This window comes from Gallinula chloropus (assembly GCF_964237585.1).
Source record: "Gallinula chloropus genome assembly, chromosome: 11".
NCBI lineage: Eukaryota > Metazoa > Chordata > Aves > Gruiformes > Rallidae > Gallinula > Gallinula chloropus.
The window spans coordinates 6684774-6710150 of record NC_140096.1 but is presented as its reverse complement, the minus strand read 5'-3'; the positions used below and the strand labels follow the sequence as shown (position 1 = coordinate 6710150).

At 39.8% G+C, this 25377-nt stretch overlaps 1 protein-coding gene across 1 annotated transcript in view; it reads right to left on the bottom strand.

The window, feature by feature from the left end:
• Positions 1-23587, bottom strand: part of TMEM164 (transmembrane protein 164) — a gene marked incomplete at its 3' end in the record, with an annotated part of 34374 nt that extends 10787 nt beyond the window's left edge. The window contains exons 1-3 of the mRNA XM_084269259.1: positions 23204-23587; positions 9704-9753; positions 8055-8121 (exon numbers count right to left, since the gene is read on the bottom strand). Of these exons, the coding sequence (XP_084125385.1) occupies positions 8055-8121; positions 9704-9753; positions 23204-23572 (486 nt within the window). The 5' untranslated portion in view covers positions 23573-23587. The remainder of the gene's footprint in view (positions 1-8054; positions 8122-9703; positions 9754-23203) is intronic.
• Positions 23588-25377: the final 1790 nt, after the last annotated feature.

Below are 25377 nucleotides of genomic sequence, written 5' to 3'. Positions count from 1 at the left end.
TCCAGCTGGTCCTTCTAACAATATTTGACCACAGACATCTGTGAAGGCCACGTGTATTCAAACCTAGATGCCAGCCATCTCTTCACAGGCTTCAAGAGACTTCTCCTCTCCCGTCAAACGCGACTGTAGAAACCCAGCAGCCACTCTAAAGAGCCACATTTCCCTCATATCAAGCAAATAATGTTCATGGCAGTTTCTTCAACCACACACGTGCCCAGAGAGATTCAGAATTACTGGATATTTGTTACCAAGACAGACTCATCTGAACTCTGTAGTAATTGTCAATTTACTTGCTGGGTTTTGGGGTTTTTTTACTGAACTCTCTGCCTTACCAGCTGCCAGCATCACTCTTCCTGCATTTCATCGTTTCCCTTATTCAGAAGCTTAAACCAACTAACGATAGGAGACAAAAGGACAAATTACCTGTTTCTCCTACTAACTTCTATGCTTCGCTCCCTTAATAGTGTAAAGGAATACAGAAGACAGGCTACTCTGTTACTCAAGACAGTAAGTTTTCTTCTTTAAAGATTTTTACTTGAGGCAAAGCAAAACTGCTTTGTCCATTCATAGGTTTTAACATTGGTATCAAAATCAAAACGCACCAATACTGACATACGCAATTCCACTAACATATAATATCAAAACATGCTACTCTGGAAATAAATATTCAGAGTATTCACTTTTTACTTCTTGTAATGAACTTAGAAAGTAAGCAATGTTTTCCAGGAAGAGTTTGGCTCAAAGCAGCCCCATGTGCTTCTAGATCCCATAGCAGCCAGAGTACGATGCAGATTCAGAAGTGCCACATTACCTGGACACGTGCTAAAGGCCCGCTGGAGAGTACCAAGATTAGTGAGCAGACTTCCATCCCAGGAACAGGTAAGTTATGTACCAGTCCAGCTAAACTCCTAGCAGCTGCTTACATTGCTTGTGAGACTGTGGAAAGGAGAAACTCTATCACAAAGGATTAGAGCTCACCCTTGCATCTCTGAGCATGAAAAGTCACAGACATCAACAGCAATCCCCTAAGCACGTATTTGATATCCTAGCTTAATCCAGCTACTACCCTAAGGAAATATCTAGGTCTCCCCATTGACTGCACTAAGCTTTAGAAAAATCTCTTTAACAGCAGTAGAGTTGAACCCAAAAGTTAGATAATCAGATGAGAGTTTCCCCAAAAACAGTATGATGCACAACACCAGTTTAAACTCACTCTAGATGCAGCAGCTGGTTTTCATTTAGCTAGGAAGTTCCCAGTTCACTCTCTTTTCTGAAAGCAGTACTCCTCCTTCTGTTAATTATTTATACCTTGGCCTTATGTTTGCAACAACAGCTCAAGGACAGTAGTGTGCAAGAGTATGGCAGAAAAAGGAATAGAGAGAATTCAGCTCCCAGGTTCTGGTCTTTTCTGTAGCACATCTAGCATGCAGGCTAGTAAACATCAAATGTCATTCCCTACCAGCCACCTCTGCAGACATAATCAGTAGGTCAGGCTCATAACCTATAATCAGTAACTAGTTTCCTAAATATAATTAATAGTCAAAGAAATAAACCAGAAATATAGGTTATTTCTTTTTACCTGCAGAGCGGGCCACAGTCCAGATTGCGAAATAGAGAGGAGGAACCCATACCAAGCTATACTATATAAAAATCACAGGGCAAACAGCTACTAGGTCTGTGTAATACATAGGTTACTTTTCAGCACATTTAGGATTGTGATAGAAGATTATTTATTTGGCAGAAAAGTAACAGCTGCCAGAGAATCTTAGAAGAATGTTCTAAAAGCAGAGACAAAGACAAAATAACACAACACAACATAAAACATAACCCATACACAAGTGGCATTTGGAAAGCAGACCATGTCCACTCTTGCCAGGGCTCATCTCTCCAGCATACATCTAAGCTGACAAACAGCCAAGAAGCTGACCCATGTTCAAGTTATGGTTACACTATTCTGACAGTTCTACAGCTTATACATCAGAGAAGACATTCTCATATATTTTAGAACTGGTAAAGAGGAGAGTGGGAAAAAAGTTTATGTTAGTATTGCCATTAATGTCAACAGCAAACTCCCTTTAAATAAAGGGGTAGCAGGGCTGTCACCCTATCTGTGTGGCAGTCTAAAGCAGCACCCTGGATTTTACTCACAATTACTTTTTGTGATGTTTTAGAAGCAGCATTTCACTCAGCTTTCCTGCCATACACCTGCTGGTCTGTAATTGACATGAATGCATATTAGAGTCCAAATAAACAATCTTGGTTTTGAGTAGGTGTCTCAATTAGTATCCACCCTCCCAGCTGTTCTACACAATCCAGCCAGCGCAGGGAATTACAGTTCCCTTAAAGTACCATTAGCCATTCATTTTATTGATTAATTTTATCTAGTTCTAGTTTTCAATTAATCCTGGTAGGGTAGGGCATATATGCAGAGGGACAGACTCAGAATCTGCATTCAATACCAAAAGCAGCGCCCACATCCACGAGCTATGTCACTCACGAGAGTTTATGAAAGAGCCTCGCTTGTGTCTGTCAAGCGAAGGTGCTGCAGGAGACAGGACTAGAAATAATATTCTGCTGCAGGGGTGGAGGGGGGCAGGAACCTAACAAAACAAGAAACACAACTGTATTGTCACTAGCATATGAATTCCAGAAAATCCAGCTATGGCAAAGCCCCAGCATTCCTACTTATGGCATACCCACATTTTTTTTCTTGGTGTGCTGGGTTTGGCTGGAGTAAGAGTTAATTTTCTTCTAGTAGCTGGTATGGGGCTGTGTTCTAGACTTGTGTTGGAAACAGTGCTGATATCCCAGGGATGTTTCGCTCCTGCTGATCAATGCCTACACAGAGCCAAGGTCTTTTCTGCTCCTCACCCCACCAGAGAGGAGGCTGGGGGTGCATAAGGAGTTGTGAGTTGGGGTCAGCTGTCCCGGCTGCATCCCCTCACCAAAGGGATACTCCATACTGTATAGCATCATGCTCAGCAATAAAACTGGGTGACAAAGAAGGAAGGGGAGGTATGATGTTTGTCTTCCCAAGGAACCATTACAAAGGATGGAGCCCTGCTTTCCAGGAAATGAATGGTTGAACACGTGCCTGCTGATGCAAAGTGGGGAATTAATCCCTTGGTTGGCTTTGCTTGTGTAGACAGCTTTTGCTTTACCAATTAAACTGTCTTTATCTCAACCCATGAGGTTCCTCAGTTTTACTCCTGGAATTCTCTCCCCCATCCCACCAGGGCATGGGGTAAGCAAGTGGCTAGGTGGTGCTTAGGGCTGGTTGGGGTTAAACCACATCAGTTGGCCTGTGACTACAGAGCATGATGCTCCACCAAGAAAGTCAGGCAAAGGCATTTTTCAGTGCACTGGTGGTCTCAACTGAATGCATTTGTTTTGACTTTTATCACTGTTTTGATTATTTGACTAGCACTGTATTTGATGTCTATTGTCTCTCACAAAAAGGCACCACTGTCTTCTGGTCACTCAATTTGATTATACAAACCAGCTCACATCAGTGACGCAATGGACACAATCAGGCACTTGTAGAGTCAAGTCTAAACCCAGGAATTACATGAGTTAAATAATACCAATTTCAGAAATAGTATTTTTCCAATTCTTCTAGAGATATTAGGACTCCTTATCACCACCAGCAGAAGGTAGATTTCCATCAAATAGAAGTGCATAGCACAGACAACTGCTGAAAGATGCAGAAACCTTGACTTTAGCACCCACCAGAAACCAAAGCATGATCTCCCACCGTGCAACCGTTCCGTTACTCTCCCTCGTGCCAGACAGATTAAGCCAGTTTAGAGATGATGTAACATGCTGCCATAAGCTATTCCATTTTGCTGCGTAGGCACAGGCATTGCACACAACTATTGAGTCCAGTGAGGTACCACCTTAACAGCCAAAATAAACACAGTATGCAATGATCAGAGGTGTTACACAGCGCACTGTAAGTACTGCTTAGCATTGTTCCTAAAACAGATTCGGAATGCGTACCCATCAGGCCAAATAGTTCTAATAATAGAATATAGCAGCTTCTGGAAACATTAAAAACACACCATCACAGCTGTGTGAGCACAGAGAGCAAGTGCAACACCTCTGGGACATGTCCTGTTTTTTTACTTTATCTATATCAACATTTTCAGGACATCAGCATACAAAAAAAACCCACTTATAAACCAGTGGAAACAGTTCCCTTTAACATTTGATTAATCCAATATGAAAGTTCAAACACAAACTGTTACCCTCCAAACATTTGGAGTCTTTGTGGCAGTGAAATGAATTTATTTGCACAGCTAGGTTATCAGGACCTAAGCTGTATGCCACATAATGCAAATGCAGAGTCAAAAGAAATCCTTTACTCCTGTATATCCTCTTAAACATTTCTAGGCTCCTATTTGGGAATTTAACAATCCAACTCCCCTAGAATCATTTTCTCTATTGACTTAAAGGTCATAAAAGATCATCCTGTTTCCCATGTGAATCATTAATGCTGACCAAGAACGATTACCTAGAGTACAGATCCAGCTCTGTGGTCCCAAACATAAGGGAGACATGGAGCTGTTGGAGCAAGTCCAGAGGAGGTGACAAAGATGCTCAGAGGGCTGGAGCACCTCTCCTGTGAAGTCAGTCTGGTAGAGTTGAGGTTGTTCAGCCTGGAGAAGAGAAGGCTCCAGGGAGACCTTATTGCAGCCTGCCAGTATTTAAAGGACAAGTGGCAATTAAGCTGAAGGAGGGTACACATCGATTGGGTATTAGGAAGAAATTCTTCCATGTGAGGGCGGTGAGGTGCTGGCACAGGGCCACACTCTATTGGCTCATCATAAATAACGTAGCAAATACATAGAATATTTAGTTGCCAAATACAAGTGGGTGCATCTGTTGCTTGAGACTGTTAATTGCTGGCACCTCAACACCATGCCAAGGCAGGAAGATACCGTCTTGGAAAGAACAGAATAAACTACCTCATCTTTCAGGCTCCGTTTTTCTTGGAACTCTATCCCAGGTGCCTATTACAGTCCAACAATATTTTTAATGAATCTAGTGTCACTAAAAAGTTAAAACAAAAGAAAGTAGGAAATTTCTACTGTTGTTTCAATGAATATCACAACTGTATTTCCACTGCCAACACAAGAACCATTTTGAAATGACTGAGGTTCTAAAAAAGTTTAACAGATACATTACAAGAAAACAGAAAACAGCAAATTATGCTAGAAACTTCCAAAAATTTCTTTTTCAGGATAATTTAGCATTGAGTCATATACACAAAAAGAACAATACTTAACAATGCATTAAGTAGTGTAATTGGTAGCAAAAATACATGACCCTAACACACTGTGCTACACGATATTTTAAGAGGTGTTCTGGAAATTACTTTGAACAGGTTAACACTTAGAACCAAAATCCTGACACCCACTAGTTCCTAAATAAACATCCATCAGCTGATGAAGTAATAATTCTGTATCTTCTGCCTCCTCCCCCTTCCAGATTATCGATAGGTACAAATAAAACTGTACATCTAATATTTTCTCCTGCATCTCATCGCTTTCACCTCAACAATACACAATTTGCTATCCAGTATGTACATGCCTACTGCTGAAGTTGCTAAATTAGCAGGTATCTCCTAAAAAAGTCTACAGCTCAACAGTAATCATCTGCTGCCTGTAAGGCAACTAAGAGTAACCCACATGGAAGAGAGGTTTAGGACAACGTTGGCTAAAGACAGTGAAAGCTACCTACAGCAAGACCACCTTTTTTATATAATCTCCATCTCAAGTAACTCATAGGATAAAACACATTTTACACAACAAAAGGTAACAACAAGGCATTTTAGTGCTTATGGCAATACATCACTTTGGTACAATTTCTCATGGTGGTGGGAGGCAATAGTGTCCTGCCTTCCAGTTCCCAATGACCTCAGAACTCTCTCTGTGCTAGACAATGTCACCCTCCTCACTTGTAAATTAATAATTGGGTTCGGCGCCCAAGTTTCTCATGCCACACGCAGTGTTACAACTGTTTACAGATGTAACTAAGTATAAACATTTTTTGTATGAAATGCTGGCAGATTAAAATACATGTCTTAACTTTTTAATTTCAGTTTTATGGTATTTTAAGGCATAGAGACATAACAATTCTTGTCTGAATCAAAAGGCTTTCACTTAGGTACTACAAGCCAGAGCAAACAGCACAGATGAAATTGCAAATTCTTTTTTGAGTTCCTACTAAGTTTTAAGAGACATTTTTTGCTTTCAGGACAATGGCAGTGTAAACAACTACAATGACAATTGCAAAGATGAAAGTGTGTCTACCACGAGAGAATCTGGGTCAGAGCAGCAGTGCTATAAAACATTACCCATATTACCTTGTGCCAGAAGAAACACTGAAAAGGGAACAGCCTAGCAAGCAGCTGTTATGCCAAAAATATCCTAAGTTGTAGTTACTCCAAAAATATTTACTCTTGGACATTATCCTTTGGCTGCTCTATCCATAATTAAGGGGAAAATCTTACAAGTAGCCTGTATTTCCACTGTTTAATCAGCATTGCCCTAATATGAATGATACTTATGACAGCAGCAGAGAAAATAAAACCTAACTTTTTTCTTAAATATTTTTTCTTAAATATTTCAACATTTTATCCTTAAAAGCTTACCCAGAAAAATAATTCTGCCTCACTAAGGGTTATGTTTACTTAAAGTTCCTTGTTTGAAATACAAAATAGAAAGAGTTCTCCTTAACAGGCAAAACCACTTGTTTTATTCATTTGATGCCCCTTCAGCAGTATCAGGTTTTATTAAAGCATAATTGTAAACTGCACATAAGCAGTTACAGTATAGAGAAGAGTCTGCATAGTGACCAGATTAGGAAGGGCAACATAAATCTTGAAAGAGCTCTAGGTTTATTATACCACTAAATCCACTGAAACCTGAAAATTATGATCCAACCTCCTGTGCATGTGTGTCATGCTTTATGGAAGATTATTTTTCATAAGTAAAAGCCTGAAGATCTATTATCCTCTAGTAACTATACTGTGCCTCAGTGCAAGATTTTATAGTCGTAAAGAAAGGGAAAAGGAAGCCATTTACAAGCCGACAATAGAACTGTCAGTTTTCAGGTCTCCTAGCTACCAGTGTGGCCAATCAACATAGCACATCATCCACAAAGTTCAATACAGACACATTTTTATACTTAATCTTATTAAGACAGTCAAGACTTGCAAATGGACAGCCACTAACGAGATTTGTAATGGATTCTGAAGCCCATAACACTTATGTTAAGATCATTAATTCACGTGCTGTATGGATATAGAAGAGTACTTTATCCAGACACCATAAACACATAAGCAGATAAATTTAAGTGAACTCTGTCTTACAACAGACATGTAAATAACTGCAACAGATTTTTGCAAATAAGTCAAATGACAAAAAATGAACAAGCATATATAAGCTCAGACACATGCACACACACTGCACATATGGATGTGCAACAGCTCTTAAAAATAATCCTTACAAATACTTCACATGGCTCAGACCCAGGGTATTTTCCCTTACCTTCAGTCTCAATAGGTTTAAGAATCTTACTCCAGACACCAAACAGGCTAAATTTTCATCCAGGAGACAGGAGTTTTATAGTAGATTTGAAAATCTGGATGGAAAAATGAAACCTGTCGTGCATAATCTTGGGTGAGAGTGATGACAGCCACCAACAACATTTGCCATTTTCCAATGCCTGAGCAATCTTACATTTACACATAGTCTGAAAAGCCTGAAACTGAATTTTGACCACACAACACTACCCTATGGAAGCCATGACATTTTCCCACCATTTAAAGGCTACGATGGAATCAGCAGTGTTACCTTAGTGTTGATTCATAAACACATGCAAAAAGAATCCAAGACTGGTATTTTTATTCCACTGTAGTGACCTGTAGCAGGAATCTACATCCTAGTAAAAAGAACTTTAAAAAGCCAACCAAAGCAAAGGTCTAATATCTTTCCAAAGAAAATATTTTAGAAATAAATAAAAAAGGAGGATAAGTACTGTACACTCACCAGGCGTGTATTAACAACAGGAAACAGTAATGCCAAGAGAGCCCCATTCAGCATGTGCATCTGCAACCTTAGAAAAAAAAGTTGTGATATAATTTTCATAGATGGAAATATAATGCAACGTCCTCACTATTTCATGAAGTGTCTCTTCACCAAAAGGCAGCAAGAGATTTAAGAAAATTCTTCTGGCTTGAATTTTACTAAAGCCACCATTAAATGCAATAACCAGACACTGTTAAATTCAATAACCAGGACAAAAACCTCTCTTTAAATACACACTTAAAATAATTTCCTAGAGGACTCATTTCTATAATGAGCTTTAGATTCCTAGAAAGCCTGGACTGCCCTTTTGTGTTAATCCTGCTCATGATGCAAGCTGCCAAATAGCTGAATTTTGCTGTTCGTTTGTCTTTCAGAGCTTAAAATAGCATATCTGATAAAGGTTTTTACTCCTGTCTAACTCTAAATATAAAGCTTCAGGAATCTGGAAGAAGAAAAATTACATTTGTCAAAATGCAACAGTAAGTCCTAAGTAAAGAACAGGCAAGAAAGTATATTATAATACTGTTTTGTATAGCTTTCAGCCATCTTTTTCTGAACCACTGCTGTATCACAAGAACACAAAAACAGTATCAGTATTGTTTCAGTTCAGCTTCCATAACACAACATAAAGAATAAACTGTCTATAACCACTGCTTGTCATAAACTGCTAGGAATTTAGAAGTAACTTGAGGGGGTAAAAGGTATTACAATTTCAGATCAGTTTTTACAACATAATTTATACACTGTCAGGGTGTTCAAAACCAGGAAGACTCATTCTGAAAACCAGCAAATATTGTGGCCTCCACTCTGTAACTGGTCTTATACAAATGCATAGTAAATACCCCAGACACTTTTCACACTGAGATGGAGACACTAACACTACTCTGTGCCCAAACAGGGAACCGCAGGAAAAAGTTGCAGACAAGACAGTAGCAGTTCCAAAATAATTCCTGAGACATGCCCCCAGCATCCTTTATCCAGGCACTACCAAGACTAAGACAAGCTGAGTTAGCTGCCACAGTGGCAACTACAGGCATTCCTGATAACCATTCTGCCAGGAAGTCCTGTGACCCTCCCCACATGATAACCAGCTGCTCTCCTTAGTCCAGTCCTTACTGGACTCTACTGCAGTTGGCCATTAGAGCTTCCTGCACAACACACAATATTTTAGAAAAAACTCACCCAACCCCGCAAGAAATTGCTTTTGCTCTTTAACTTATATCCACAGTTTTAAAACTAGACCCACATTGTATGCATGGCCTTCAATGAAGCCCAGTTATTAATTTTTAGTGAGGATAAATAAAAAGGTACAAGGCAGATGACATAAATTACATATGCCTGTAAATGAATCAATAGAAAGATGCCTGTTTTCTCACCTGTTACTGAGCTAATTCGTGTTTCTAAACATGGCTAAAACCACCAGTACAAAAGAAACAAGGGTATCTGGCTCAACACCCATCATTTAAGCCCTTTTAAGGTGTCAATTTCCAATGCAACCAATACACCTTTCCAAGTGGATCCATATCTTAATATTTTATGACTTAAGCTGTGATCAACTTCTAAAATACATTATGCAAGAGGACAGAAATACAGTGAGGAAGTGGCATTACCTGAAGAGAATCATTGCAATCCGACATGGAGGACAGGCAAGAAGGAAAATCTGAAACGTCAGAAACAAATTTAAACAATGATATAATATCTTTTATTAATGACTAACAATACAATCTCATTTTATCTTTCCTTCCCAGTTCGGTATTGGCACAAATAATTTCTAACCAGAGTTGGTTTACAGCACAGCTAAAATGAACTAAAAATCTTGAACAAATTAAAAGGTCTCCCATTACCTACATATAAGAGAGATACGAGCAACATCTAGGTTCCAGCTTCTGCCAGTGCCTAGAAAAACAAGTCAAATTCTAGCTGGTTTGATATTGGCATTATAAAAGTTCTCTCATAAAGCAGATTTCTGTGTTATCAATCATTTTACTACAGCAGCTCCCCTAGCTCTCAGTCATAAGGTCTTTCCTGTGCTGAAGACCAAGATTTTACAGGGACACCACTTCACTTTAGCAGCACAGCACCCAACTCAGAGCTCATGCAAGACGGCCGTGTATTACAGCCTCTTTATGCTTCCCAAAATAAGGCTACCACAGCATAAGCTCAGTTAGTAGTCATCTTTAAACGTGTCCACTGACACACTCAAATACTGTAAAAATGTCATCAATTATTAACTACCTGTTTTGCAAGACTGTAAGGAACTGAATACAACTGGAGCAACATGTTTGTTTACAGGACATACTCCTACCATAAATAGGACCTAGTTTAAAATTTTATGTAATAAAGTATTGATTTACAGCAATACTAATCTAACTTTAGAGGATAACCATCAACTTTTGGTACTGCTATCCAAAACACCTCACCCCAACTTAAAACACTTTGTATCAGAAAGTCTTAGGGTGGATACAAAGAGATTGCTACAGAAGGGTTCAGTGATAAAAATCTTAGGCTTTTTTATTGTTCACTACTGCAAAGAAAAGACTTTAGCATACTGAAAATAATGGAACATGCTTTTTACTGCTGTTGCTAAAACAAATTCACAATAGCTTATTTTGCTGCCAACCTACAAAACAAATTATGATTAATTCACTTCAAGTGAGAACATTTGGAGAGTAGGTCTGCTTTGTGGACCAGCCAGATTAGACAATTTACCAAACATGTTCTTTGAAGTGTTGCAGGGCTGGGAAGACACCTCTGATGGATATTCAAATTAATTACTACCAGACCAGGTACTGGCTGCAACAACAGCAGAAACGGTGAAGCTTGGATCATACTGCTGAGCTCTTGGGTATAAAAGGGCCTTCCTGTCATTCCCATAGAAATACACGCACAGCATTCCACGTCAGCAAAAGGAGACAGGATATTTAGGGTCTCACTAGTTAACACCAGCTATTTTATGATTTCTTTAAATGCAGACATCTGACAGAAGATATATGTTCTTTTCAAATCCTAGTTCATACCTCCATGGAAGAAACTCTGCTCTTCCAATAGACCTTTTTTTCCTTTTTATTCCCTATAGCTAAAAAAAAACCCCATCAAAACCAGATTGACATTTTTCTCTATATATGTCTTAATTACAGCAGTCATTTCTTTTTCTGACATATTGCTGAGTGGTCCAACTACCACATGGTAGAGGAAAAGCTACAATACAAGCATGTATACTGTCTGCTCTGAGAAGAAAAGAACAGCTAGTATTAAAAAAGGATGCATCATTACAAAGACTGAGATGGACATAACAATCTACAATACTTCACTACCATGGAGACAGGCAGAGAAAGAGATTCACAGCTGCTTATTTTTACATCAACGCTACTGCAAGAAAGAGTTTCAGGAACTGAGGAGGGGAAAAATAAATATTTAATCTTTTTAAGCATCAAAGTCCCTCTGTTATGAGGGATCTTCCAGAAAATACGTCTGACTTCCATTTTTTATGACAGCAGAGAAATCATAACAAAAATGTTTGTGTTAAAACTTCAGGATAATGGAAGAGATCTTCAAATGTTTCAGCTTTAGCAGTATAATACCAAGCACTCTCTCTAAATATGTATATACTTTCCACAATAAATACACCTCAACTTCTTAAAAGACTTGTTTTACAAGACACCCTTATATCTGGTTTGCAAAGAACTGCATCACCGAGGAGACACAAACACTGTAAGAAGTGTCATCACTCAGCTCAGAGTAATTAGTAGTCTTAAAATATCTAGTTCACAGCAGACAAGCTCACAACTCCAACACAAGTGTTCACATACTTATCCCATAATCATATTACATTTCACTAAATGGAAATTAAATCCTTTGCCTCGCAGGAAGAAGAGTTCCCAGCCTCTGTTCCCCTTGTTCAAGGCAGAATAACTAAACTTCCAATTTAGAAGAAACACTATGAAGTAACTTCATGTTCCTCCTGATTCTTGTCAGATCTGTTACCTGTTGCATTTTCATATTACAAATGACAAGGATGAAAGAATTGATTAGAAATACAAAATACACAAAAGTGACTGTTTTGGGAGAGAAGAATAAGCTACAAATGCACATCATCTTATAGGCTGAATCCTGAGCACAGCTCTGATCATTCCCTTCCCGTCTCCCTTTAAAAAAAAAAAAAAAGCAAGCTGATTTAAAAATAAGTCAATAAGAACGATCAAAATACAGTACACCTACTACACACATACATTTACCACAGTTAAGACTCTTCAATCTGTAAAAGACCAGAGTCTTATGAGAGTGAGAGAAAGAGAGGGTACAAAACTAGTGGCCTTGAAGACATAAATAACAAGTCCTAGGTAGGGACGATACTCTGAGTCAGTAGGTCTGAGACTGTCACCAGCGCAGCACTGGGAGACACTACAGGTGTTCTCAGGCAATAAAGCACAAAGAAACTCTGAATGCTGCCCAATCCACAGTCTGAAGTTCATGTCAACCCTGAAGACTTGGATGGAAACAAAAGCCAGAAATTTGGTCAAGCTGCTTCCTAATTACCCTGCAAGAGCATAAGTACCATTCTCCAGGCACAGGAGAAATATTTCTGGCGTGAAGAACTACATGGCCAGCACTGCCCTGCATGAGCCCAAATAGAAAGGTCACACCACAACACATGATGGATCAGCAGAGCTGTTTTAATTTGGAGATTGTGATGTACAGCATTATAGTGTTTAACTATCCCTTTACTAGGACAACATCTCCAAGAGACTGAATTCATGGCTGCTCTGAACTAACCCAGGACTAGGCTGCAAATCTGTCTCTTTTCTAATCATGCACTGAGAAAGCTCCAAATGACACCTCCAGGTCTGGGACACACTGGAAGTCAGAAGGAAAAAGATGGCATTTTTCCACTTTTAGAAAAATTTAAAAAAAACTTTTCTACAAGAAACATGTGCAACCCTGCCATTTGGTATTTGATGTGAGTTCCCAGGAAATACCCTTTGAGTTCAGTAAACTGCAGAGATTATTATTTCCTGAAATCTGATATAAATTTCTCATTTGTATCAAGTATGGTAGGTGCAAGAGCCTTTATGTAAAAGTACTGTTCTGAAGAATACAATGTCCCTCCATAAATCCCTGTTAAATTCACTCCCTTTTTAATCATTAGAAGGAAGTTAGTCAAACAAGGGAAATGTTACTCTTAAAAAGAAACTATATAGCTAAGAAAAAACCACATTTTTTCATTAATTTTTAAAAGTCAGGATTTACAGAAAAAAAAAACATTACTCAATCTAAAAGTCAAACTCCCATGCATGGAAAATAGGCTAAATATCAACCAAAGTAAGCTGGTGTCTTGCAGCAAGTTTGGTTTGGTTTATTGCCTCTGAAGTAAAATATCCTCTTTCAGTATCTAAGGCTGGATACCATTCTATTCTTTGAATGTTACTGCCTCACTCCATGAGCACGCTAAATAGAGCTCACTGGGGGGTTTTTGTTTGTTTTTTCTCCTTTGACTTGACTGGATCTCCAGGGTTTTTCTGATTCCAAAACATTCCAAACCTCTACAAAATATGATGCTATTTTTCAGTTAGTACACTGAGGCAGAGGGTGCAGTCAAAACCTGTCATGAACAGCTTTGCTTCTACCAGTCTTAGTCCTGCTGAGACAGAAACACACGTAGCACAAAGATCATCTTTGATCAGAAACAAACTAGAGAGACAAAAATGACAATTCAAAAGGTAGAGGGGGAAGAAAAGAAGTCACACAACTCTAACCCTTCCAGATCAAACATCACATGAAGTAGCACTTATCAATGAAAACACTTATTGATATCTGAGTTGTATCTGGCAGAAGACAGCTAACCACACTACAAGTAAAACCTCTGCATCTCACATCATAGCACAGATTGCATTTACCTTTCAAAACAGCAGCTTGCCTGTCCCTGAGCCATCTGTTTGATTTAGTATCTCACTGCAGCCGACTGGAAACATGTCTTTCTTTTCAAACATTCCAGTCATGATCACTTAACCAGATCACAAATTGGTTGGTTTAGTACACTATTTCAAACCAAAATTTCAAGAGCTAAAAATTAAATTTCTCCTTAAATTGTTCAGAGCAACGATAACATTTCATGGAAACAGGCTTAATCTAAAACTGGAACGAATTAAAAGAGAAAAAGACACATATAAGCTTTGGTCAATCTGCACTGAAATAAAATCTTTATTTTGATACACCCTTTCTTAGGTGTATCAAAGTACCCTCCAGAGCAGAAAAGATTAATGGCAGAGTTAAGTGTATTTTACTGTACACCTGAAGCCCATCTATTTTCACCCACAAAGGTAAAACACAAGGCAAGGAAGGAACATTCAAACAGCTGGATAATTAAATTAACAAAATCTTCTACATCTTTTATCTAAAATACATTTTTAAAGTAATTTCACAACAATCACCCTATAATTTATCAGAAAGTAATGCTTTAATAACAATCATACAGCTGATTCAGCACCTAGATATGTTAGATGCCAACTGTTTTTGTATAAACTATCAATTGAGCAGAGAACAGCCAGATCACCTTAAAAACCATCTGTTTGTCCTCTAAAAGGTGACTTTAAAAAAATTGTAACTGTGGTTTGACAAATTCAGACTGTCAAATCCAAAAAGAGAACAGAGATCAGATGATGTTACATTCTCATTGCTAAATAGCAGCTAGTTGAATGTATTTAGTATTTTAGCATAAAAATCAGAGCTGCCCTAGTACAGCTGTCAGACAGGTTCAGGGATTAATTAATGTGTCCTGTGGAATTGTTAATCTAGTGTTAAGAATGCTCATGATTCAAAGCAACATTGCTGGCAGAATGTTAAGTAATACAAGGGTAAAAGTAGTTTCTGTGTTATATAAACCAGATTCTGTGAATATCAGAAGCTGCCTATTCTTCCTTTCAACTTCCCAGTTCTACCCAGGAAAGAAAGAAATGTAGCAAGTTGAACTATTTCCGTTCCCTGCAGTCCAATGTCTTGTATATCAAATATGTCCATCACAACATTCTGGATTAGTCTCCCCTTCCACAGGCTTTGTCCTCTTACTCTGCAAACCTGTACTCACCTTCTTTCGTTACAGTCTTAGGTGGAAGATTCCTAGACTTCTCATCTCTCAGGTTTAATTATTAACATAAGATTCAGGTCTTTCTATGTGTGCAGTAGCATTAGTTATCACATCCTAGGAATTAGTATATCAGAGGAAAAAGTGTTACTAAGAATATTTTTCTTCCTTTTCTCTAACCAGTATCTGTATCAGCCCTTCACTAGTAGCAGGTTACTTCCTTCCCCATTCCTAACTTAAAGCTTTAGCAAAACCTGACAATCAGAAGCTTGTCTGACGGGTAAAAGAACAAAAAAGGCTGAATTAAATAAATATTCAAAAGTCCAATTCCTTAAGAAAAATGTAATTTGCACTGAGTTTAGATTAAACTGCATTTGTATCTGTCAGTGACAGTGTAGCCCACGTGAGATTCCTATGGAAGCAAAGCCATCATAGATAGTTCCTGCTCTACTCTGCCTCAAGTCACCTTTTTCTTGTCACAACTCCCCAATTTGTAGCATTTTACAACAGAACTTTGTAATCTTTACAAGCTGCAGGATAATAAATATCTAATAGCTTTATTGTCACAGGTAAATTTCCCAAGGAAACAGTAACTCAATCCACAAAAAGCAAAGGCATACAACATCATATTGAACTTAAATTAGCACTTCACTAATTACCAAAGTATTAAAGTATAAACAATTAAATTCACTTGACACTTCATTACTTGGCAATCTGAATAAATGTAAAGCCTCACCACATCTATCTAAAGCTCTGAGGAAGTGTCATGAGAAACATGACTCCCATTACACTCTTCACAGGTTTCAAATTCACAGCACACAACTTGTTCTCAGTGAACAGTTCAAATTGCTACAGTGAACATGGTTGATGTACAACCACTGCAGTAAAACTCATCATCTGTGACTAGGAGTGTAAACACTTAGAGCACTGCAAGGCAGACACCAAAGAAGGCGTTTTTAAAGTGTAAATCATTAAATGAAAGTCATCCTGATCCCTGCAATTTATGAAGTGTCCAGTATGGTTACTGCTACTTTTGATTTAACCCACCACTACACTGAAGTTCCTAAAGGTCTTGGGCAGCCATTCCTGAAACATCAGTTTAAGCTGCTAGCAAACAACCTGTGTGGAATGGTGTGTGAAATTACTCAACAGGTTAAGAAATCCATCCTAAAAACTTATTACAGCAGTACATCCTAAAAACTTATTACAACACTGGATAGTACACCAAAACTATAAGTTCCATTAAAAAAAACCCAATAACTACTCTCACAGAAAAGAAACATAAAAAGGCCTGTCTCTCCATAACATGTTGCACTGCTTCACTTACACTGATCAATATTTACTTTAAATCTACAATGATCTCATTAAAACAAACAAATATCAGATTACCTAGCTATTCATCTGATGGCCCTTAGATAACAACCCTTCGTGTAAATATTGGGGAAAGAGAAAGTTAAGCTTTTTCACTTAGGATTTCCAACCATGCAATTTCTACTCCTTTTTAGAGAGTAGGATTACTTCTTATCAATTCCCTACTTTTGATATTCTTTTCTCCTAAGAATATACAAAATAAAGGAGAGAATTACCAAAGTCTGCATTCTACCCTCTGCACAGAAGGCATTTCCAAATTCCAGTGACCTCAAAATAAAGACTTAACCTAGAGCTTTAAACTCCAATTCCTCAACTACAAGACTCATCAATAGCATGACAGCTCTGTGATCCCCATCCCCAGCACACACACTTTCAGCTCAAATAAAGCACATACTGGCCAAATCTTGTCTAAATTGAAGTGGCTGAACTTTAACCTCTTCAAACAAAGAAAACTGATTCACAGCTTCATTCTTTTTATACTAAATTAAAAATTATTTCTGAATAAGAATCCTTGTCTTGGCTCATACTAATATTTTCAACTTCTCTACATTGGGATTTATTAAATATAAGCACAATGGTGAAACAAACTATACACAGTGTTAGACTTACTACAGAATAACTTTTCCTCAGCTCACTAAATATTACATTAACGAAGGTATTAGTTAAAGCCTCTACACTTCAGCTGACAATGTTTAGAAAACACAACAAAATAATTGCTTAAAAACACATTCTAACCATCAAGAAAGAGCTGATGGTTTTTAGAACCAAAAGAAGATTAAACTGTACAAGTGAGCCAAACTGTCTCATGACCTGTCACTTCATAACTATGCTCCCTGAGCTGCTATCATCTTTCCATCAGTAAAATGTACTTTTACAAGAATGACGATGCTTGCCACCACAAAATAATGGTAATTCCAGTGCTTTAATTGTTCTTTATCTTCCCTTTCCACTACACAGTGTATATCACAAATTAATTTGCAGCTGGAAAAACTTGTGTATCATGCAGATCTAAAATCTGAGCTGCGTGTTTCATAATCAGATACATTTGTGAGCTGTGATTACAGCAATTAAACTTAAATGGAAGATGCGCTAATTTTATGTCTACCACATAGCAATTCAGAGCACTGTAAGGACTGTTGACCTTGCTGCAACAGTCTAGCACACCTCCTAAACATAGCGATCTGGAAGTAAGTCATACTACAGAGATAGAAACTTACTTTTCTCAAACATTTCTTTCACAAGCCTTAACATATCAAATACTAGTAAACTGCAGTTTTGGAATATCTCTGGAAACTGAGTCCTGTCTTCTGAGGAGCTTTAAAAATTCCAAGTTCTGCAGGTAGCAGTACCAGGATTTGGAACATGAGAGGTATACACAAAGATTATGCTGATATAGGAAATGTACACATATGCACAAAAAGGAGATGTAGAACCTTACAATTAGAGACTCAGAGTTTGAAAAGTTGGTATATTTTCATCAGAAATTTTGCCTTCACTACTCAACAATCATGGAATCACCTGGGTTGGAAGAGACTGTTTAGATCATTGAGTCCAACCACAACCTAACCCTGACTAGTCCACCTCTAGATCATGTCCTTACGGACTTCATCTACAGCCTTTTAAATGCCTCCAGGCATGGGGACTCCACCACCTCCCTGGGCAGCCTGTTCCAATGTTTGACAAAGAAAATTCAAAGTTTGCTTGACATTCTGACAAACAAACTTACTAAGCAGTGAACAAAGCTATTGAAAAACAGCTTCCATTTCGATTACTGCTACCCTTTAAAACTGAGTAACTTGTTAAACTTTTACTCCCAGGCTTGTCACCCAGTGCCATTATTCAGTGTCATTTCTAAAATAAAATGACTGGATTTCTGTAATCAAAGGTTTCTCATACTCACACCGGATATGAATGTGACTAATTTTAATGCAAGGTTTTGAAGAGACCATACAGAATTTAACTGGATTCTTCCAAATATTAAAGCATTCAGGAGCAGCATGTGCACATTAAATCCAGATTCACACTTGGAAGAAAATTTTTTTAAAAAAAATCACATTAGACAACATAATCAGATCTTTTCCAAGGTTTCAAAAAGAATTAAAAGAGGGGGAAATAGGGAAGACAGATGGAGATAATTAGTTACATGTTGGGATATATTCCCAAATGATGCAGTATTCAGTCAAGCTATATTTATTATGTAAGTTCCTAAAACAGCCCATTGTTTCAAAAACACAGCAGCCTCTTTTGCAGAGGACATAAAGGATCCAGGTCTCTAAAGAACCTAAAATTGGAAATAATAAGCATATTTAGTATTTACTGAACTACAGATGCACTTTGCACTGGTTTTAGTTATACAAACATCATATTGAGACCACAGGAAAAAGTTGGACTCCACTTATACTTCTTTCCCTTACATTTTTTCCATCTATCACTTCCCCAGTAATCATTCAGCAATACAGGTGTTTTCTAAAAAAAACCCTAGGTTTTCTTTATTCCAATCAGTCCTTTACTGATCAATCATTTGGTGTAGAATCGGAGACAATTACGACACATTACCAGCTGAGGAATGATTCTGTAAGAACACCCAACTTGGAAACTACTCCCCCCAAAAAAACCAAGAGACTCCCCCCAAAGAGCCTAAAACAAAAAACCCAAAACTCATTTTATAGACTGGCATTAGTCACTTAGAATGGGCATTGGCATATTAAAATCAAGGAAACCAACAATTATCAACAGTTTAGGAGAAGGACTAGCCGTAGCTATCATTTTAGGATTAGATTACAGTCATGTTCCTGACACTTCCCTAACAAGGTTTGAAGAAACTTACACACACAATTTGAATTTTTACAAACTGGTCAGTCATGACCTTCAGCATTCAGAACTGAATAATCCTAGTGAAGCTCCAAGAAACCCAACTAAAACTATCAGCTTCAAGTTTCAACTCACAAACCTGAAATTCAAATTTTAAAAAGAAAAAAGAAAATAATCATCATCATGTAAGCATTAAGGGTGATCAGGACCTTTCAGGATCACCGCACCCTACCACACACTTTGATTTAGATGGCTTTGCATAATAGTTTTTCCTTACATTTTGTTTTCCCAATTTCTATTTTACAATACAGATCAATTTTATATCTGGGTCTTGCTTTATATTTAATCTTAGTTGCCTGTTAAATCCAGCTTGATGTCATACAGGACATCAAGAGATGCCTATGTTCATGCATTTTCATTAAGTGGCATTGATTGCAAATAACTTTCAAGATGTATGTCAGAGATTACAAACTAAGGCTACAGGAACAAATCCTCAAGAACACAGTGGTTTTGATGGACATTCTAAAGGCAACCTCACCAAACCTGAAACGAAGAACTCCTATGTCAACACAAGTGCTTTGATTGAAAAGTTTAAAGAATACAAACAGAAAAACTGGTTTAGATATAATAGGTGTTGACATCGCAAGACATGAAATTTTCCTTTCACTGCACTAAAGCAGTGCTGTAAGCCTTCTGAGGTACATGCACAGGGAAGCAATACTCACATATATACTTCTCAACAACCATGCTCTGGATGCTGCTAAAAGCCTCCTTTACAAAGCTTTTAAAGAAATCAATAGTAATTGCCTATGGAGAGAACACTCCCTCTTGCACTGCTGAATCAGAAGCTTAAAAGATTTCCTTCACATCTTCAATTTCAATACAATAATTATGGGTCCTAAGATACTCAAAAGGATATGTCTTGAAACTAAAACACTTGACCCCCTAAACATATGCTGAATTTTTTCCTGCAAAGGAGAATAGTTTTGCAACACTTAAGTGGACTTAATGTTTCCCCTTTAGGATACCCTTTTATGTCAGGTTTACAACAGTATTGTTTGTCCAGTCATACTTAGTATGAATGTCTTAATAGACTTCCCTCCTTTCTGCACCACACACTAACTATGTATTATACGGCACAAAACCTCCCCTGTCCTCATTGCATAGCTGTCAAAGAAACCACAAGTTTCCGTTTCACCCTTCATTTAATATATATATTTTTTTTTAATTAATTGAAGTATTTATCTCTCAGTGATGCTGTACTTACATGACTGGTGAAGAAATACTATTCTTCCTCCAAATGCTATGAGCGAAGCCAAAGCCAAGGCTAGGGTTGGACATGAGTAGTAGTTCCTGGGTAATTCAACTAGGTGGCAGGACTGCGGGAAATGCTTGGAATATGATGAACCACAAGAACTGTTTAAGCAGTTAAATATGTTAATGTGGTTGACACTTCATCCTTACGATGACACATCTAAAGTAGTACTTCCCACTTGTGAAGATTTGATTTGAACACAAGTTGGCACGATGGGCAGAAATCAGACACCTGATCAAAACAGACTCTTTCGGAGAACTCCGTACCCATTATGTTACACAGTTCTGTGTGCCCAAATGCACCACAGATTAATTCCCACTTTATTTTGGGATTCCATTTCAGTCATAGGTCTTTCAAAACCAAGACTCTGGCTTTTATGCAGAGAAAATCTAAGCCAATATTTTTGGCTCAGACCCCAGCACCTCTGAGATTAAATACTGCCAGCTGAAGAAAAACAGAAATTGAGTGAAAGAAGAGACCTTTACCAACAGCTACTGTTGGCTTCCCTTTGAAGCGATCTTGATTGTTGTAGCATGTTTCATCTCTTCACCTTCTACTTTGTTCTTCCTAACATTTAGGCACAGCAGCAGGATTATGTACAAACTACTGTAAGAACAGAAGTGAAAGATAAATTATATTTTCATCTATTTCATCTTGCCAACCTGCTGCCCTCCACAAAATCAGGCCAGAAAAGAAATGCTTGCAGGATTCCAGCTGTTACTTTCCTACTGATGGAGGTCGTCAACTACCTTTGTATGGAACCCATTTTCTCTGCTGCAAACTGTTGGGTTTGCAGCTATTTTCGTTTCCTACATTAAGCCCAGACCTAATTTCTAATGCATCTCTTTCAGGATGAAGAGGCATGGCTGCTGAGTTTTGCTGACACACCCATCTTAATTTCACAAATGACGGAACGTCATTTTTATTGAGTAATTAGCAAAGGATTTTTAAAAAAGCTTCACAACTGGTCAAAACAATTTTAAGAACTGCTCATGCCTGATGACAGTAGTGGAGTCTCTGTCTTCCTCAGAGAGGAGGCCAATAACAAATGAAGTAAACAATAACAGCTCCCCCATTTACATACAAGCATTAGCTTTTGCTGAATAGTTATCATAACATCATGTTATAATACCATATCAAGATAGCTAAGCTCTAAAATCATCCTCACCTTCTTCTCAAAGAGTTAATTTGAAAATTTTCCAGAAAACAGTGAATATTGCCATGCAATGGAATAAGGCTATATTATTCTAATTATTTCTACAGCTCTTGCATACCTTCTCCCTTCCCCTTTGTTACCAATACTGACTAATTGATTGCACTTATTACTACTTCACGGGAGGCAAGTGTCCTGGGGGGTAAAATACTGAGCTAACAGTGCATCACTCCTTTGGAATTTACATAACCTAATAATTAAGTTCTAGAACCTAAGTTGACTGCTGTAAAGGTCTTAAAAATTGCCATAAAAACTTGTTTTCCCCCCAACCTCTGGTACCACCAGTCAAGACGTCTCCATTCCTGTTGGGAAGTGCTCTGGAGGAGGGAAGCTAACAACTGACTTGATCTGATACAGCCCAGATCATTCAGCATTCTGCAGAGACTAAGAATGGCACTGGTCTGATTTTCATCTGTTACTGATCTCTGACAGATGTTGCTATCAGGGCAGCTTTTATGAAAGCCTTTTTGACATTCTTCTATTAATTCTTGAGCTTAAATTTAAAGTTGCCCATGCTGAGTGTACAATATTAGCAAACTTAAACAAAATGATATTTTTTAACATCTCCCACGCTCCTTATTAAGCTCAGTGAAAGTGACAGTTAAGTATGTGCACAGGACTATTGACAAATGCAGCCTGTAAGCTCTAGATACACCAGTTCAGTAACAGTTTATAAATGCTTCCATTACTTTGGAAGCTACACAAATTGCACATTATTATGCATCAACAGCCAAGCCACAAGTCATTAAAGCACAGAGTATATCCACAGCTATTAAGCCAGATCGGTTTGTTCATCCCATGTATGAGACACAGGTAATACTTGCTCCCTTAATATTCAGCCTCTAAAGTCAAAAAGGTAAACCAGTGTTATCTGCACAAAGAGTAATTTGTTTCTTCAACACCTTCACAAGATACATTCACACCCCTAGAAAGTCACTTACTTGAAAGTTGCATTTAAATTACAAAGCCACTTTGGCAATAACCTTGTTTTAATGAAATTTGGTGCAAATCTTACCACTGCTGCCAGAGTAAACAGCATTTTCTGTTCTTGAAACAAGGATTAGTTGAAAGCAAGTTGCAAGACAGCCTTAATTTTCTACATTTTCAACAAGAGATTTGTTCATTAGTCACAGCTACAACTTCACTCCCCCCATTGATTTCAGCTGATTAAAAACCAACTTGGTTTTAAAATGGTTATACTAATTCCTGGCATTTGTACTTTTGCTACGCACTTTCAGTGCACAAACCGACTGTGGGAAAAAATACTGCTTTGCAAGTATAAAACTAAAGCAAACTTCCTGGTGATTGCACACAAGCCTTACCTGCATCATAGTTACCACATGACAGGGATTCAGGAGGTAAATAACTGTCCTGGTGGCAAACTTGAATCCCACCTCCAGCCCAAAGATGAGACAGAGCACCACCAGCAGCACGTTCTTGCCCAAGCTCTCCTGCTTAGTCTGGGGTTGCTGCAGCAGAGGACCCTCCAGCTCCCTGAAATGCAGCTGCCTGAGCTTCCAGAGAGACAGAAGGATCTCCAGAACGCCTACGCTGAGGAAGACCAAACTCTCTACAAAGCGCTGCTTTCCAGACAGAAAGGCCGCGCATTCCGGACCTCCATTGCCAGCAAAACTGGGGTCCACACCCCCATACATCCAGTCCAGGAGATTATGGAGGCTGTAACGAGACATGGTGGAACTGCACTTCTCTTCCCCGTCACTGTCCAGGAACAGGTAGGAATGAGATGGAATCAAAGCCAAAATGCCGTCGGACTGGCGAAACATGAAATGCAAGGACGGCCCCTCTGTAGTCCCCTTCTCTCCCAAGCTTCAGGAGAAGCAAGCAGCTCAGGCTTTCCCTTTCGATGCCAGGACGAGACCCGCAAGCAGCAGCCTACAAGAAGGGAGGAGCCACAGATGAATGGAGCCTGTACAGTACCACAAGCCCCCCGCCTCAGGACGCCTCCTCCTCCCGCCTGGCACTACCCGCCCACCCCTCGCAACAGTGGCCGCTCTCCCGTGACAGGGCTGCCCTTCGCGGGACAGCACTACGACTGACCCTCCTCCCTCTCACGACCGCCTCTCTCTCCTCCGCCCTGCCTGCCCTCCCTGCCCACAGCCTGCCCTGCCTGCGCCCAACGGCGGCCGCAAGCACACCCGCCCCTTCCCGCCTCACGGCGCTGGGCCCGGTACCTCCGTCGGCGGGGGCGGGTTTCTGCTCCGTTAGGGAGCGCGGCGCGGCCGGGAGGAGGCAGGCCCAGCGCCCCCAGCCATGGGGCCGGGATTGACGACGGAGGAGAAGGAGGAAGCAGCGCTCCCCTCAGCGGCAGCGCCGGCACAACTGAAAGTACAAACCCCCCGCGGACGAACCACCGCGCCCCGCAGCTCTCCCAACCCCTTCCCAGCGCCGTAGCATCACCCCACCGACGTGCTTGACTCACACCGAAAAATGGACGAGTCCCCCGGATTGGCTGCGCCTGGCCGCCCGCTCCACCCTCCGCCCGGCTGCTCCCGCCTCCCGCGGCTGCCTCCCTTCCCACCGCCTCGGCGGCTGCCACTTCCCGGGGGGGCTGCGCTCGCCTCTCCTTTGCTCTCCGCTTCCTCCTGCCTGTTGCCTCTGCTTCCTCCCGGCTGCTACCCTTCTTCTTCCTCCTCCTTCTCGCAGCCGCCCCCGGTTCGGCCCCGCGTCCGCAGCCGGCGGCAGGGAGGAGGCAAAGGGCCGGCCCCGATCCTCCTCCCCGCGCTGCCGGCCAGCCTGGCGTGCGCGCCCCCAGCCGCCCGCCCGATGCGACGAGAGGCGTTAACTTGATAAACTAGTTTCTCGAGTGCTGTTGCGACCGGTATTAACCGGCCGAAGAACTGCAGCCTTGATGGTAAAAGGCCAAAGGAGCGGGGCTTCAGCCCGCAGGTGGGAGCAGTGTGCGAGCCCGCTGCGCCCTTGAGCGACAGGTAGCGGTGGTGTGTAAGTGATTTACTATGTGCCAAGCTGAGGCCTGTGGCCTTGAGACCAGGCTTGGTTCCTGGGAGCAACTGGTTTGTGGCTCTGTCAAGCAGTTTCATTGCAAACACTTAACGCTGTTTCTATCTGAAAGGCAAAGTCAGATGGATCTAGGTAGAGTAGTGGGTTAAAGGGACGCTGTCAAGGTAGTTAGAACTGTAAATGTGCTGAGAGCTCTCCTGTACTATAGATTTAATTTTGCATACCCAGCCTGCAGAACATCGCTCTCCCCTGCCTGCCCATCTCTGCTGGCTGAGTTGAAGGCATTTCCATGTAGACAGACAGCAATACCTGGTCTGTAAAGCTGGAGGCTGTATGTGTGTTCTGCTCTGAAGAAACCACTGGGTTTGGGAAAAGAAGAGAAACACATCAGGCTTTTCCAAGATCTTTAAGGGCTCCTTTCCACCATTAGAGCATGATAAGAATTCTACAAGATGACCTTTTCAGTCATTCCTGATTCATTAAAGCACCTATTGTTGATCTAATTATGCACAAACCT